Source organism: Oncorhynchus mykiss, chromosome 24 (assembly GCF_013265735.2).
Source record: "Oncorhynchus mykiss isolate Arlee chromosome 24, USDA_OmykA_1.1, whole genome shotgun sequence".
In the NCBI taxonomy this organism is placed as follows: Eukaryota; Metazoa; Chordata; class Actinopteri; order Salmoniformes; family Salmonidae; genus Oncorhynchus; species Oncorhynchus mykiss.
In genome coordinates, this window is record NC_048588.1 from 28,772,978 (window position 1) to 28,790,715 (window position 17,738).

The following is a 17,738-nucleotide window of genomic DNA, read 5'->3' on the forward strand; positions in this document are numbered from 1 at the left end:
TACCATGCGGTTGTGTGGTTCTTCAGCAGTTCATGGTTACTCCCCCTAACGGTCCTCTTTCCTCATCCCAGGTCCTTATGGTTGAGCTGGGTGTTGGTCCCTGCAATGCCTCCTGCCATGACAAACCTCATGGACTTGTGGGCAGCCCACTCCCAGCTGTCTGGAGAGGACCTGGTCACTGTGGACTTCCTGCTACCCACCGGGATCTACATTCAGATGGATGTCCCCAGAGAGGCCACCATACAACACATCAAACTGGTAGGAGGGGGACAGGGGGTAGGCTCGAGTATGTATGCATTTTGGGGGAGTGGTTATGTGTTTTGGGGGACTGGGTATGTGTTTGTTCTGTGTGTCAGTGGAATTATGTGATTTTATGACGCTTGTAGGTATTTTTGCTGGGTTGTCTGTAGTTAACAGGAGTGTGTATCCTTAGGTTTAATCATTTCAGACAGCAGTCAAATCAGTGCAGTTTCCATTTAGAGCAGCATTGGAAAGTATAGACTCCTAGAAAAGGCCTAAAAAAGGCCTACTGTGCATCAAGATGTTTTTCTCATGAGAATTCAGTACAATTATAATGCTATGGATTTCTATCCACATTGCCTTTCCAGCTCTACAGCATCTTCAACCTTACAGGCTTTTTTATCTCTCCAATTAGAAGAGAAAGAAACACATTAGTTTACAACATTCATTAGTTTAACGCAGATTGGTTTGGATGGTTTTAAAGAATGTGTTGACTGGCTGAAGTTCTGGTTCTGAGCCATTGTAAAAGGCCATCATAACAACTAGAACAAGCTGTAGGCTGCTGTAGACTGCCGTCTCCTCTACAGTCCAGACAGACGCTGTCTAATGGGTGTTATGACACAGCTGGCGGCTGGCGCGGTTTGTTTGTCTCTGAGCTGCACTCACTGCATGCAAATAATGCTATGACATCATGCGTGACCCGGCTAGTGGGTAGAGGTGGGGTGAGATGAGATGGAGGCCAAAGGTCAGCAATGTAACAATGCACTGTAGTTTTTACCGTCATTTAAGGTGTCATATCTTGGTCACAATTAGTGTTTTTTTAATGATTATAGTTTAAAGTGTAAATACTTTGGAGGATGCTTTTTATTTTTATTTTTATATATTTCTTTTACCCTTTGGTGAGATCCCTCTCCCTCCTGGTGTTTTCCACCAGTCTGAGACACGCACAGAGAGACCCACACACGCGGGCACAGAGAGACCCACACACGCGCGCACAGAGAGACCCACACACGCGCGCACAGAGAGACCCACACACGCGCGCACAGAGAGACCCACACACGCGCGCACAGAGAGACCCACACACGCGCGCACAGAGAGACCCACACACGCGCGCACAGAGAGACCCACACACGCGCGCACAGAGAGACCCACACACGCGCGCACAGAGAGACCCACACACGCGCGCACAGAGAGACCCACACGCGCGCACAGAGAGACCCACACACGCGCGCACAGAGAGACCCACACACGCGCGCACAGAGAGACCCACACACGCGCGCACAGAGAGACCCACACACGCGCGCACAGAGAGACCCACACACGCGCGCACAGAGAGACCCACACACGCGCGCACAGAGAGACCCACACGCGCGCACAGAGAGACCCACACGCGCGCACAGAGAGACCCACACGCGCGCACAGAGAGACCCACACGCGCGCACAGAGAGACAGCATGTTTTCTTCAGACAGGCTTCGTTGAATAGCACCTGGAGTTGTTCAAATGTTTGTTCTGTGAGTGTGAACAGTGTGTAATGTCTGTTTCTCTGAATCACCCCTGACTCGTGTTCCTAATGAGGAGTAACCGAACACTCCAATTCACAGAAGTGTTTGTTTGTGTCTCTGCTTTTCGTATGTCCAGATAACGTGGCTTACATATTTTTTTGCAGTTATGTGTTATGTCCTGGTAAGTAGGCTAGCCGTTAAGCTACAGTCTGGCTACCTGTTGTTGAATTAGGTTTAGAGAGGGCTACTGAGGGCTTGTTCAGTGGAAATCTATGGAGATGTGGAGGAAAGCTCAAAGAAATTAAAAAGCATCTGTGTGTGATGGCAGGATGTGAGAAGGGGAGGAGTCAAATGTCTACTGTTTTGCTGATGATCTGGTGCTTCTGTCACCAAACAAGCAGGGCCTACAGCAGCACCTAGAATTTGTGCAGAAGATCTGTCAGACCTGGGCCATGACAGTAAATCTCAGTAAGACCAAAATAATGGTGTTCCAAAAAAGGTACAGTTGCCAGGACCACAAAAACAAATTCCATCTTGACACCTTTGCCTGAGAGCACACAAAAACATGCATACCTCAGCCTAAAAATCAGCGCCACAGATAACTTCTACAAAGCTGTGAACGATCTGAGAGACGAGGCAAGAAGGGCCTTCTATGCCATCAAAATGATCATAAAATTTGATATACCAATTAATGGTCGACCGATTTAATCTGAATGGCCGATTAATTAGGGCCGATTTCAAGTTTTCATAATCGGAAATCGGTATTTTTTGGCGCCGATTTTATTATTTATTTTTTCATGACTTTATTTAACGAGGCAAGTCAGTTAAGAACACATTCTTATTTTCAATGATGGCCTAGGAACGGTGGGTTAACTGCCTCGTTCAGGGACAGAACGACAGATTTTCACCTTGTCAGCTCGGGGGATCCAATCTTGCAACCTTACAGTTAACTAGTTCAACGCTCTAACCACCTGCCTCACGAGGAGCCTGCCTGTTACGCGAATGCAGTAAGAAGCCAAGGTAAGTTGCTAGCTAGCATTAAACTTAATCAATCATAATCACTAGTTATAACAACACATGGTTGATGATATTACTAGTTCATATAGCGTGTCCTGCGTTTTTTAATTTTTAATTTCACCTTTATTTAACCAGGTAGGCTAGTTGAGAACAAGTTCTCATTTACAACTGCGACCTGGCCAAGATAAAGCATAGCAGTTCGACATATACAACAACACAGAGTTACACATGGAATAAAGAAACATACGGTCAATAATACAGTAGAACAAAAAGTCTATATACAGTGTGTGCAAATGAGGTAAGATAAGGGAGTTAAGGCAATAAATAGGCCATGGTGGCGAAGTAATTACAATATAGCAATTAAACACTGGAATGGTAGATGTGCAGAAGATGAATGTGCAAGTAGAGATACTGGGGTGCAAAGGAGCAAGATAAATAAATAAATACTATGGGGATGAGGTAGGTAGATAGATGGGATATTTACAGATGAGCTATGTACAGTGATCTGTGAGCTGCTCTGACTGCTGTTGCTTAAAGCTAGTGAGGGAGGTATGAGTCTCCAGCTTCAGAGATTTTTGCAGTTCGTTCCAGTCATTGGCAGCAGAGAACTGGAAGGAAAGACGACCAAAGGAGGAATTGGCTTTGGGGGTGACCAGTAAGATATATCTGCTGGAGTGCGTGCTACGAGTGGGTGCTGCTACGGTGACCAGTGAGCTGAGATAAGGCTGGGCTTTACCTAGCAGAGACTTGTAGATAACCTGTAGCCAGTGGGTTTGGCGACGCGTATGAAGCAAGGGCCAACCAACGAGAGCGTACAGGTCGCAATGGTGGGTAGTGTATGGGGCTTTGGTGACAAAACGGATGGCACTGTTGGAGGCTATTTTATAGATGACATCAACAAAGTCGAGGATCAGTAGGATGGTCAGTTTTACGAGGGTATGTTTGGCAGCATGAGTGAAGAATGCTTTGTTGCGTTATAATTTAGGATTGGAGATGCTTAATGTGAGTCTGGAAGGAGAGTTCACAGTCTAACCAGACACCTAGGTATTTGTAGTTGTCCAAGTATTCTAAGTCAGAGCCGTCCAGAGTAGTGATGCTGGACGGGCGAGCAGGTGGGGGCAGTGACTGGTTGAAGAGCATGCATTTAGTTTTACTTGCATTTAAGAGCAGTTGGAGGCCACGGAAGGAGTGTTGTATGGCATTGAAGCTCGTCTGGAGGGTTGTTAACAGTGTCCAAAGAAGGGCCAGAAGTATACAGAATGTCGTCTGCGTAGAGGTGGATCAGAGAATCACCAGCAACAAGAGCAACATCATTGATGTATACAGAGAAGAGAGTCGGCCTGAGGATTGAACCCGTTGGCACCCCTTTTGAGACAGCCAGAGGTCCGGACAACAGGCCCTCCGATTTGATACACTGGACTCTTTCAAAGAAGTAGTTGGTGAACCAGGCGAGGCAATCATTTGAGAAACCAAGGCTGTCGAGTCTGCCAATAAGAATTTGGTGATTGACAGAGTCGAAAGCCTTGGCCAGGTTGATGAATACGGCTGCGCAGTAATGTCTCTTATCGATGGTGGTTATGATGTCGTTTAGGACTTTGAGCGTGGCTGAGGTGCACCCATGACCAGCTCTGAAACCAGATTGCATAGCAGAGAAGGTACTGTGGGATTCGAAATGGTCGGTAATATGTTAACTTGGCTTTCGAAGACCTTAGAAAGACAGGGTAGGATAGATATAGGTCTGTAGCAGTTTGGGCCTAGAGTGAAGAGGGGGATGACTGCGGCAGCTTTCCAATGCATATAATCGATGCAACGCTGGGGGATGATTTAACAAAAGCCCATTTGTGAAAAAAGTACAATCGTTGGACGACTGTACCTAACCATAAACACCAATGCCTTTCTTAAAATCAGTACACAGAAGTATATATTTTTAATCCTGCATATTTATCTAAAAGAAATCCAGGTTAGCAGGCAATATTAACCAGGTGAAATTGTCACTTCTCTTGCGTTCATTGCACGCAGTCACTGAAAGAAAAGTTTTATTTTCGAAATGATAATTTCCGGATTCGACCATATTAATGACCAAAGGCTCCTATTTCTGTGTGTTATGTTAAATTAAGTCTATGATTTGATAGAGCAGTCTGACTGAGCGGTGGTAGGAACCAGCAGGCTCGTAAGCATTCAAACAGCACTTTCATGCTTTTTGCCAGCAGCTCTTCGCAAGCACAGCACTGTTTATGACTACAAGCCTATCAGCCTAATGGCTCGTGTAACCGATGTGAAATGGATAGCTAGTGAGCGGGGTACACGCTAATAGCGTTTCAAGCGTCACTAGCTCTGAGACTTGGAGATGTTGTTCCCCTTGCTCTGCAAGGGCCGCGGCTTTTGTGGAGCGATGGGTAACGCTGCTTCGAGGGTGGCTGTTGTCGATGTGTTCCTGGTTCGAGCCCAGGTAGCGGCGAGGTGAGGGACGGAAGTTATACTGTTACACTGGCCATACTAAAGTGTCTATAAGAACATCCAATAGTCAAAGGTATATGAAATACAAATGGTATAGAGAGAAATAGTCCTACAATTCCTATAATAACTACAACCTAAAACCTCTTACCTTGGAATATTGAAGTCTCATGTTAAAAGGAACCACCAACTTTCATATGTTCTCATGTTCTGAGCAAGGAACTTAAACATTAGCTTTTTTACATGGCACATATTGCACTTTTACTTCTCCAACACTGTTTTTGCATTATTTAACCAAATTGAACATGTTTCATTATTTGAGGCTAAATAGATTTTTATTGATGTATTATATTAAGTTATAAATAAGTGTTCATTCAGTATTGTTGTAATTGTCATTAGTACAAATAAATAAATAAAAATCGGCTGATTAATCGGTATCAGCTTTTTCGGTCCTCCAATAATCGGTATCGGCGTTGAAAAATCATAATCGGTCGACCTCTAATACCAATTAGGATCTGGCTAAAAATACTTGGATCAGTTATAGAACTCATTGCCCTTTATGGTTGTGAGGTCTGGGGTCTGCTTACCAACCAAGAATTCACAAATTGGGACAAAGGCCAAATTAAGACTGCATGTAGAATTCTGAAAAATATCCTCCATGTATAACATAAAACACCAAATAAAGCATGCAAAGCAGAATTAGGCCGATACCCACTAATTATCGAAATCCAGAGAAGAGCTGTTTAAATTCTACAACCACCTAAAAGGAAGTGATTCCCAAAGCTTCCATAACAATGCCATGAACCTGGAGAAGGGTCCCCTAAGCAAGCTGGTCCTGGGGCTCTGTTCACAAACACAAACAGAGCCCCAGGACAGCAACACAATTAAACCCCACCAAATCATGAGAGAACCAAAATATCATTATTTCCCATGTGTGAAGTAATTTTTAAAAAAAAGAGTAAACTAGAATGCTATTTGGCCCTGAACAGAGAGTACACAGTGGCAGAATACCTGACCACTGGGACTGACCCAAAATTTAAGGAAATCTTTGACTATGTACAGACACAGCGAGCATAGCCTTGCTATTGAGAAAGGCCGCCGTAGGCAGACATGGCTTTCAAGAGAAGTATGTGCACACTGCCCACAAAATGAGGTGGATACTGAGCTGCACTTCCTAACCTCCTGCCAAATTTATGACCATATTTGAGACGCATATTTCCCTCAGACTACACAGACCCACAAAGAATTTGGGGAAAAAAAACAATTCAATTTTGATAAACTCTCATATCTACTGGGTGAAATACCACAGTGTGCCATCACAGCAGCAAGATGTGTGACCTGTTGCCACGAGAAAAGGGCAACCAGTGAAGAACAAACACCACTGTAAATAGAACCCATATTTATGTTTATTTATTTTCCCTTTTGTACTTTAACCATTTGTACATCGTTACAGCAGTGTGTGTGTGTGTGTGTGTGTGTGTGTGTGTGTAATATATATATGTGTAATGTCTTTATTCTTTTGAAACTTCTGTGAGTGTAATGTTTACTGTTCATTTTGATTGTTTATTTCATTTTTGTATATTATCTACTTCACTTGCTTTGGCAATGTTAACATATGTTTCCCATGCTAATAAAGCCATTTGGGGAGAAGTTTAGGAGGAGTGACGTTTCCAGACAAAAGGCCTGCCAGCCAGCTAACATTAAACCCCACCCAGACACTATTTTCTAGACAACACAGTAGCTGGGTGGAGCGCAGACAGGACGTGGGCATGACATTTATCAGGGGCACAATGACACAACCGCTCAGCCACCATTAGAATACCTAATCTTTCACTTTTATTCTAATATAAGGATATGTGGCCTGATATTCGTCCTCGACTAGCCAACAGCACAGGAACCGTTGTGACTTGTACTCAATAAGTGTCATTTTAGGGAAACCTTGCATACCCATCCAATGTGTATGAAATAAAAAATAAACTGAATGTAAGACAAAAATATTCAAAAGATACTGTTGAAAGAAATGAAGTTTTAATAAAATGTCTTAAGTTCTTCTGTTGCTTCAAGGTGCTGACTTCTAAGAGGGAGTGTCATTTTAGTTAACAGTAGTGATCATGTGGTCTCTGGGTGGTTACAAATAGCATGGTGGTTAAATGTGACAGATAATTAGATGTCACACAATGGATAATAACAACACATTTGTTAAGTAACAGCAATTATTTGTCATGTGAACATCGGACAGCCAAATAGTAAACAGTAATTCAATCTAGGATGCAGTAAAAGTTGAAAACCGGGAGTATTTTTGTTTTAGCCTCTATAGGTCTATACTTTGGGAACTTGGTCTGATGTTATGATCAGTAAGTTGATTATGGCAGAAGAATGTTGTGGCAAGGGGTTTAACTTGTTTGTATGAAATGAGGTGACATGACTTCTTGTCTTCTACTCTGTCCCCATGTTTATCTTCTTGGTGACCTTTTGGCTCAAGCACAAACACACCCTGTGACTGCGCAACGGGACATGATTCATGTCCTGATTGGTTTGTGGAAGTATGATTCATGTCCTGATTGGTTTATTCAGGACCTGTGTCATGTTTATATTTCCCTGTCATCATCATATGGTTGTTGTTCATCCATTGGTTGTTAACATTTCAGTCATGCTGATTCGTAGAACTACTGTTGGCTTTAGACTCTGTATTATTGTGACGTGAGTCATGATGCTATTGGCTAATAATTGAGGTTCCACTTGTTGTAGATCCTATATTGTAGAGGCTGAGCCTGTCTCTGTGTCACCTGTGATCATGCAGGTAGATTGTCAACTTGTCTTGCCATAGTTTCTGTAATAACTCTGTTATCCCCATCTTCTTCCTCCTCCTTCCTCATAGCTCCTATGGAAGCAGGCCCAGTCATACCCCCTGTTCCCTTCTCTGGGGGAGATGGAGGGCCACATGTTTGAGTGTGTGAACCAGGCAGCGGTGCACGAGGAGCTGGAGGATGAGACCAGGCGCCTCTGTGACGTCAGGCCCTTCTGGCCCATGCTCAAACTGGTCACACGTAACTGTGGCCGCGCCGAACGCCTACTCGACTCCAAGATCGGCGTGCTCATCGGAAAAGGTGACACCTACTCTCTCACTCACACACTCTGACACACAGCTACAGTAGACCCCCACACTGATGTTTGACCTGTGGTTTGAACAGAGTAGTGATGCTCCTAGATAGTGATCACACACACTCTGACACACAGCTACAGTAGACCCCCACACTGTGGTTTGAACAGAGTAGTGATGCTCCTAGATAGTGATCACACACACACTCTGACACACAGCTACAGTAGACCCCCACACTGTGGTTTGAACAGAGTAGTGATGCTCCTAGATAGTGATCACACACACACTCTGACACACAGCTACAGTAGAACCCACACTGTGGTTTGAACAGAGTAGTGATGCTCCTAGATAGTGATCACACACACACTCTGACACACAGCTACAGTAGACCCCCACACTGTGGTTTGAACAGAGTAGTGATGCTCCTAGATAGTGATCACACACACACTCTGACACACACCACCGGTTAATCTCTGTCTCCAGTACAGTATATTGATATCTTTTCCTTGGCTGTGGATGTGAGTCGTCTTTTCAGACGTTTTATGTCATCATCCCAATATCAGCTGATGTCAGGCCCGTCGGATGCAAAACAATCCGGTTAGAATAGACAGGCTCCTGATGTCTGTTACATCGTCTGTCACTCAGTGTTATCTGTGATGGTGCTAAGGCGCTGTGCTGAGTGGAGGCGGCAAGCCAGACCACCACGGTAATGGTTGGGAAGATAAAGCCCCTGGGTGGAACGGTCAGGCTATTGAGTTGATACACACAAAAATAAATATTATTGCACACATATATATGCATGCACGCTTACACACTGGTGATGTGGTTTTACTCATTACCCACGCTCCCCACGGTTATATCCAGGGCGGACGGGTTTAGGGTCATTAAAGGTCACTAAATATTGGGTGGCGTACGGTTTGTTTCTCTTAATTCAATCTGTAAAAACAATTGTATATCCATCTGCTGTATTGACATTTTATTTTCATTATTTTAGGCTGTCATGAGCCTAAGCTTTAGGGCTGAACTGGACACGTACCGAAGAGCCTACACAGCCAATCACCAAATAATGCTTTAGGAACAGACAGAGATAGTTAACATCAATACAGAGGCTAAATCCTTTCTTCTTCTTGAACTGCACTGTTGGTTTAGGGCTTGTAATTAAGCATTTCACAGTAAAGTCTACACTTGTTGTATTCGGCTCATGTGACAAAGTTTGATTTTGAAAAAGAACATTGTCGAAGTTTAATTCAATAAGACAAAAGCTGCCGAAAGGAGAGTTGAAAATAAAGAGGTGGGAAGGCCAGAAAAGTACAGTTTAGGAAATAGTTGGTAAAGGGGTAAAAGAGGATGATAGCAGTGCGGCTGTGTGATGATTGTGAGGCGCTATACAAATTTGACAGTAACTAGACAGAGAATTCAAATAGGCCTATGGCATGTCAAGGGAACAGTAGCCTACTGTTCAGATGGGTTGAATGGAAACCTGAACCTGGACACTGACTGTAGGATTAAGCATTTCTTGCAGTAAAATGATACACCAAATGTAGGCAACATTTTTACAGGAGTCAAGACATGTGATTTTCTTTCTGCATCTTGAGGGAATGCAATGCTCAGTTAGTACCTCCATAGATAATGTGTCTTCATCATAGAAGCTGATATTTCAACCACATAAAATATGCATCCAAGCCGAACTGAAATGTTATCAGAAACACATTGGGTCATTTTCACAGCTTTCTTTTTCTTTACAACCAGTCAAATTAATGTTATTTGGATATTTTGCACAGAAAATATTTTTGTTGCTGCGTTATTGTATTTTCTCCCCAGCCTCTAAATTTTTTACATTTTTATTTCACCTTTATTTAACCAGGTAGGCAAGTTGAGAACAAGTTCTCATTTACAATTGCGACCTGGCCAAGATAAAGCAAAGCAGTTCGACACATACAACGACACAGAGTTACACATAGAGTAAAACAAACATACAGTCAATAATACAGTATAAACAAGTCTAAATACGATGTGAGCAAATGAGGTGAGAAAAGGGAGGTAAAGGCAAAAAAAAGGCCATGGTGGCAAAGTAAATACAATATAGTAAGTAAAACACTGGAATGGTAGATTTGCAATGGAAGAAAGTGCAAAGTAGAAATAAAAATAATGGGGTGCAAAATAAATAAATAAATAAATGAAATACAGTAGGGAAAGAGGTAGTTGTTTGGGCTAAATTATAGGTGGGCTATGTACAGGTGCAGTAATCTGTGAGCTGCTCTGACAGTTGGTGCTTAAAGCTAGTGAGGGAGATAAGTGTTTCCAGTTTCAGAGATTTTTGTAGTTCGTTCCAGTCATTGGCAGCAGAGAACTGGAAGGAGAGGCGGCCAAAGAAAGAATTGGTTTTGGGGGTGACTAGAGAGATATACCTGCTGGAGCGTGTGCTACAGGTGGGAGATGCTATGGTGACCAGCGAGCTGAGATAAGGGGGGACTTTACCTAGCAGGGTCTTGTAGATGACATGGAGCCAGTGGGTTTGGCGACGAGTATGAAGCGAGGGCCAGCCAACGAGAGCGTACAGGTCGCAATGGTGGGTAGTATATGGGGCTTTGGTGACAAAACGGATTGCACTGTGATAGACTGCATCCAATTTGTTGAGTAGGGTATTGGAGGCTATTTTGTAAATGACATTGCCAAAGTCGACAATTGGTAGGATGGTCAGTTTTACAAGGGTATGTTTGGCAGCATGAGTGAAGGATGCTTTGTTGCAAAATAGGAAGCCAATTCTAGATTTAACTTTGGATTGGAGATGTTTGATATGGGTCTGGAAGGAGAGTTTACAGTCTAACCAGACACCTAAGTATTTGTAGTTGTCCACGTATTCTAAGTCAGAGCCGTCCAGAGTAGTGATGTTGGACAGGCGGGTAGGTGCAGGTAGCGATCGGTTGAAGAGCATGCATTTAGTTTTACTTGTATTTAAGAGCAATTGGAGGCCACGGAAGGAGAGTTGTATGGCATTGAAGCTTGCCTGGAGGGTTGTTAACACAGTGTCCAAAGAAGGGCCAGAAGTATACAGAATGGTGTCGTCTGCGTAGAGGTGGATCAGAGACTCACCAGCAGCAAGAGCGACCTCATTGATGTATACAGAGAAGAGAGTCGGTCCAAGAATTGAACCCTGTGGCACCCCCATAGAGACTGCCAGAGGTCCGGACAGCAGACCCTCCGATTTGACACACTGAACTCTATCAGAGAAGTAGTTGGTGAACCAGGCGAGGCAATCTTTTGAGAAACCAAGGCTGTCAAGTCTGCCGATGAGGATGTGGTGATTGACAGAGTCGAAAGCCTTGGCCAGATCAATGAATACGGCTGCACAGTAATGTTTCTTATCAATGGCGGTTAAGATATCATTTAGGACCTTGAGCGTGGCTGAGGTGCACCCATGACCAGCTCTGAAACCAGATTGCATAGCAGAGAAGGTATGGTGAGATTCGAAATGGTCGGTAATCTGTTTGTTGACTTGGCTTTCGAAGACCTTAGAAAGGCATGGTAGGATAGATATAGGTCTGTAGCAGTTTGGGTCAAGAGTGTCCCCCCCCCCCCCTTTGAAGAGGGGGATGACTGCAGCTGCTTTCCAATCTTTGGGAACAATTTCGGCAGATAATTTTAGAAAGAAAGGGTCCAGATTGTCTAGTCCGGCTGATTTGTAGGGGTCCAGATTTTGCAGCCCATTCAGAACATCAGCTGAACGGATTTGGGAGAAGGAGAAATGGGGAAGGCTTGGGCGAGTTGCTGTGGGGGGTGCAGTGCTGTTGACCGGTGTAGGAGTAGCCAGGTGGAAAGCATGGCCAGCCATAGAAAAATGCTTATTGAAATTCTCAATTATGGTGGATTTATCAGTGGTGACAGTGTTTCCTATCTTCAGTGCAGTGGGCAGCTGGGAGGAGGTGTTCTTATTCTCCATGGACTTTACAGTGTCCCAGAACTTTTTTGAGTTAGTGTTACAGGAAGCAAATTTCAGCTTGAAAAAGCTAGCCTTGGCTTTTCTAACTGCCTGTGTATAATGGTTTCTAGCTTCCCTGAAATGTCTTTGCTCTGCCAATGATGACAGAGAGAACTTTACCGATGTCAACTAGATTGAAGTATTCATGCTATCTATCTATTACATTACTCTGTTGAGCAAGGGTTTATTTAGTCTTCATATATAGGGGTTTATTTAGTCTTCATATAGGGGTTTATTTAGTCTTCATATAGGGGTTTATTTAGTCTTCATATAGGGGTTTATTTAGTCTTCATATAGGGGTTTATTTAGTCTTCATATAGGGGTTTATTTAGTCTTCATATAGGGGTTTATTTAGTCTTCATATAGGGGTTTATTTAGTCTTCATATAGGGGTTTATTTAGTCTTCATATAAGGGTTTATTTAGTCTTCATATAGGGGTTTATTTAGTCTTCATATAGGGGTTTATTTAGTCTTCATATAGGGGTTTATTTAGTCTTCATATAGGGGTTTATTTAGTCTTCATATAGGGGTTTATTTAGTCTTCATATAGGGGTTTATTTAGTCTTCATATAGGGGTTTATTTAGTCTTCATATAGGGGTTTATTTAGTCTTCATATAGGGGTTTATTTAGTCTTCATATAGGGGTTTATTTAGTCTTCATATAGGGGTTTATTTAGTCTTCATATAGGGGTTTATTTAGTCTTCATATAGGGGTTTATTTAGTCTTCATATAGGGGTTTATTTAGTCTTCATATAGGGGTTTATTTAGTCTTCATATAGGGGTTTATTTAGTCTTCATATAGGGGTTTATTTAGTCTTCATACAGGGGTTTATTTAGTCTTCATACAGGGGTTTATTTAGTCTTCATATAGGGGTTTATTTAGTCTTCATATAGGGGTTTATTTAGTTCACATATAGTCGGGTGGTTGCGGATGGGTTATTAGCAATTGCGGGTGTGTGTGAACAAACACACGCAGTCGTGTTGGCCTGAGGGTGTCTGGGGACATAGATGGTAGGGGTCTATGGAGGTCCCCTAGGCTGCTGGCCAACCAGAGAGGGAATCAGTGATAGTAATTGAAGGAGACTCATCCCATGTTGATATTCTCCCTCTTGGCTCCGCTTTTTTTTGTCAGATGTGATCTGTAAAAGGCTTTTGTCAGTAAGCGGTACTGAAAACAGCCCTCAGGCGCTGGCTAGCCACACACACTGAGGGAGTTCTGGCTAGCCACACACACTGAGGGAGTTCTGGCTAGCCACACACACTGAGGGAGTTCTGGCTAGCCACACACACTGAGGGAGTTCTGGCTAGCCACACACACTGAGGGAGTTCTGGCTAGCCACACACACTGAGGGAGTTCTGGCTAGCCACACACACTGAGGGAGTTCTGGCTAGCCACACACACTGAGGGAGTTCTGGCTAGCCACACACACAGGCACACACAAGCTAATAATGCAGACCAGAGGCATCCTCTGAGAGCCGAGGGTCATATGAATGTTTAATGGTTTTAAATGTCAACATGTTTTTATCATTCAAAGCATTTGACGGCCCCAGAGCTCTGTTCAACTAGTAGATATGATGAATTTAGGATCTAGATTTTATACCCAGTGACAGTTGTATTTCAATGAAAACAGTAGGTTAGAGTTCAACACTGTTGAGATTGGATTGTCATTTGTAATCCCTCATAAACATGAATTGCTACTTGTTACCATGCCAGGTATGTGTCAGTCAGAGGGAGTGCATTAAACATGAATGGTAATGCCTTTTAATGCAGTGCCGTTAGACCCACTCATGTAGAGGTTTTACATGTCATTATGGTGTGTGTGGCCTCTTAGAACCTCTTACCGTGCTTATATAGCTTAATGACTGCTCATAGGTGTTCACAAACGGAACACGATCAATAAAATACATCTTTGGTATAAAATGCTTTGGTATAAAATGCTGTAAAACCTCTTGTGGCCTTGTTATGCACTCCCGATCACCTGCAAAGTCGTTATGCAATGCTTATAAAGCTGTCATGAAGTACTTATGAAGCTTCATGAACCATTCACAGGTCTCCACGAGCTGGACGCTCTGCAGGACCAGGAGGTGAAGGACTTCCGCAGTAAGATGTTCCGTATCAGCGAGGAGAAGATGCAGCGGGTACAGCTGATGACCTGGAGCGAGTGGCTGCAGGCCTGCTTCTCTCCGCAGCTGGAGCCAGGGGGAGGAGCCACACCCGTCACAGACGGTGTCAACGACAAACAGGCCGAGGCCAGCCTCAAAGTCACCATGCACTTCGACCAGTCCCAGGTACCTAACAGTACACATTGGGAGCACAATATTTCCCATCAGAAATACACACACACACACACACTCAGAGAGCATCATATGCCCAACAATGGGGTGAATGTCGCTGTCTTCGAGTTGTCACATTTACAATACTACACACCCTCAGCTGTAATCAATCAATCAATCAAATGTATTTATAAATCCTTTTTTACATCAGCAGATGTCACAAAGTGCTATACAGATGTCACAAAGTGCTATACAGTTTTAGGCTATACAGCCCAAAACCCCAAACTGCAAGCAATGCAGATGTAGAAGTACAGTGGCTAGGAAAAACTCTAGAAAGGCAGAAACCTAGAAAGGAACCAGGCTCTGAGGGTTGGCCAGTCCTCGTCTGGCTGTGCCGTGTGGAGATTATAAGAGTACATGACAATTTAAGGCCAGATTGAACATCTTAAAGAACAAAAATTCATAGGTGACCAGCAGGGTCAAATAATAATCAGCGGTTGTAGAGGGTGCAACAGGTCAGTACCTCAGGAGTAAATGTCAGTTGGCTTCTCATAGCTGAGCATTGAGGTCGAGACAGCAGGTGCGAGAGAGTTGAAAACAGCAGGTCAAGGTAGCACCTCCGGTGAACAGGTCAGGGTTCCCAAGCCGTAGGCAGAACAGTTGAAACTGGAGCAGCAGCACGACCAGGTGCACTAGGGACAGCAGGAGTCATCAGGCCAGGTAGTCCTGAGGCATGATCCTAGGGCTCCGGTCCACTGAGAGGGGGAGAGAGAGAGAATTGGAGCACACTTAAATTCACTCTGGACACCAGATAAGACAAGAAAATTACACCAGATATAACAGACTAACCCTAGTCCCCCGGCACATAGACTATTGCATCATAGATACTGGAGACTGAGACGGGTGGGTCAGGGGACACACCACTAGAGGGATATCAACAGACCACAAACATACTAGGCTGAGTATAGCCCACAAAGATCTCCTCCACTGCACAAGCCCGACGGGGTGCAAAACCGGACAGGAATATCTCATCTGTGACTCAACCCTGTCAAGTGACGCACCCCTCCTAGGGACGGCATGGAAGAGTACTAGTAAGCCAGTGACTCAGCCCCTGTGTTAGGGTCAGAAGCAGAGAATCCCAGTGGAGACGGGGAAGCGGCCAGGCAGAGACAGCACGAGCAGTTCGTCGCTCCAGTGCCTTGCCTTCACCTTCGCACCCCTGGGCCAGACTACACTCAATCATAGGATCTACTGAAGAGATGTGTCTTCAGTAAGGACTTAAAGGATGAGACCGAGTCTGCGTCTCTCACATGGATAGACAAATCATTCCATAAAAATGTAGCTATATAGGAGACAGCCCTGCTTCCAGCTGTTTGCTTAGAAATTCTAGGGACAATAAGGAGGCCTGCGTCTTGTGCCCGTAACGTAGGTATGTATGGCAGGACCAAATCGGAGAGATTGGTAGGAACAAGCCCATGTAGTGCTTTGTAGGTTAGCAGTAAATCCTTGAAATCAGCCCTTGCCTTAACAGGAAGCCAGTGTAGGGAGGCTAGCACTGGAGTAATATGATCACATTTTGGGGTTCTAGTCCGGATTCTAGCAGCCGTGTTTAACACCAACTGAAGTTTATTTAGTGCTTTATCCGGGGAGCCAGAGAGTAGAGCATTTTGGTCATCTAATCTAGAAATGAAAAAAGCATGGATTAGCTTTTCTGCATAATTTTTGGACAAAAGTTAGATTTTTGTAATGCTACGAAGATGGGGAAAAAAACTGTCCTTGACATATTCTTGATATGTTCTTCAAAAGAGATCAGGGTCCAGAATAAGGCAGAGGTCCTTCGGTTTTATTTGAGACGACTGTACAACCATCAAGATTAATTGTCAGATCCAACAACAGATCTTTGTTTCTTGGGACCTAGAACAAGCATCTCTGTTTTGTCCGAATTTAAAAGTAAAACATTTTCCGCCATCCACTTCCTTATGTCTGAAACACAAGCTTCGAAGGTAGGCAATTTTGGGGCTTCACCATGTTTCAGCGAAATGTACAGCGGTGTTGTACACATAGCAGTGAAAGTTGACATTGTGTATCCAAATGACATCACCAAGAGGTAGAATATATAGCGAAAACAATTGTATTCCTAAAACGGAACCTTGAGGAACGCCCAAAATTTACAGTTAATTTCTCAGAGGACAAACCATCCACCGAGACGAACTGATAGTATCTTTCCTACAGATAAAATCTAAAACAAGCAAGAACTTCTCCCTATAGACCAATTAGGGTTTCTAATCTCTCCAAAACAATGTGGTGATCGATGGTGTCAAAAGCAGCACGAAGGTCTAGGAGCATGAAGACAGATGCCATTAAAAGGTAATTTACCACCTTCACGAGTGCGGTCTCAGTGCTATGATGGAGTCTAAAACCAGACTGAAGCATTTTGTATATGTTATTTGCCTTCAGGAAAGCAGTGAGTTGCTGCACAACAGCTTTTTCCCCAAACATTTGTAGAGGAATGGGAGATTTGATATAGACTGATTTAAAAAATATAATTTTTTTTATTTTATTTTACATTTTCCGGGTGAAGGTTTAGCTTTTTCATGAGGCTTTATTACTACCACTTTTAGTGAGTTTGGTACAAATTCGGTGGATAGGGAAGCAATTTATTATGTTCAGCATAGGAAGGCCAAGCACAGGAAGTAGCTCTTTCAGTAATTTAGTTGGAATAGGATCCAGTATGCAGCTTGATGGTTTAGAGGACATTACTATTTTCATGAATGTGTCAAGAGATACAGGATTTTTTTTTCTACTTGAGCGTCTCCATTGATCCTAGGTCCTGGCAGTTTTGTGCAGACTCTGGACATCTGAGCTTTGGAGAAATACGCAGATTCAAAGTAGTCTAATTTTCTTTCTAATGATCATGATCTTTTCATCGAAGAAGAAGTTCATGAATTTATCACTGCTGAAGTGAAAGCTAACCTCTTGTTGAATGCTAGTTTTTAGTTACCTTTGCAACAGTATGAAAAAATAAATGTTGGATTGTTCTTATTCTCCTCAATTAGGATGATCGAGCAGCAATAAGGGCTCTTTGATGCTGCGTGGTACTGTCTTTCCAAAGCTAGTCTGAGGACTTCCAGTTTGGTGTAGCGCCATTTCCGTTCCAATTTTCTGGAAGC

At 43.4% G+C, this 17,738-nt stretch overlaps 1 protein-coding gene across 2 annotated transcripts in view; it reads left to right on the forward strand.

The window, feature by feature from the left end:
- The window catches only part of LOC110503149 (phosphatidylinositol 4,5-bisphosphate 3-kinase catalytic subunit beta isoform), an 89,764-nt gene that overhangs the window by 46,993 nt on the left and 25,033 nt on the right, over positions 1–17,738 (forward strand). For both annotated transcript variants that reach the window (XM_036961154.1, XM_036961155.1), the window contains 3 exons: positions 72–258; positions 8,093–8,321; positions 14,345–14,583. In XM_036961154.1, the coding sequence (XP_036817049.1) occupies positions 106–258; positions 8,093–8,321; positions 14,345–14,583 (621 nt within the window). In that variant the 5' untranslated portion in view covers positions 72–105. The remainder of the gene's footprint in view (positions 1–71; positions 259–8,092; positions 8,322–14,344; positions 14,584–17,738) is intronic.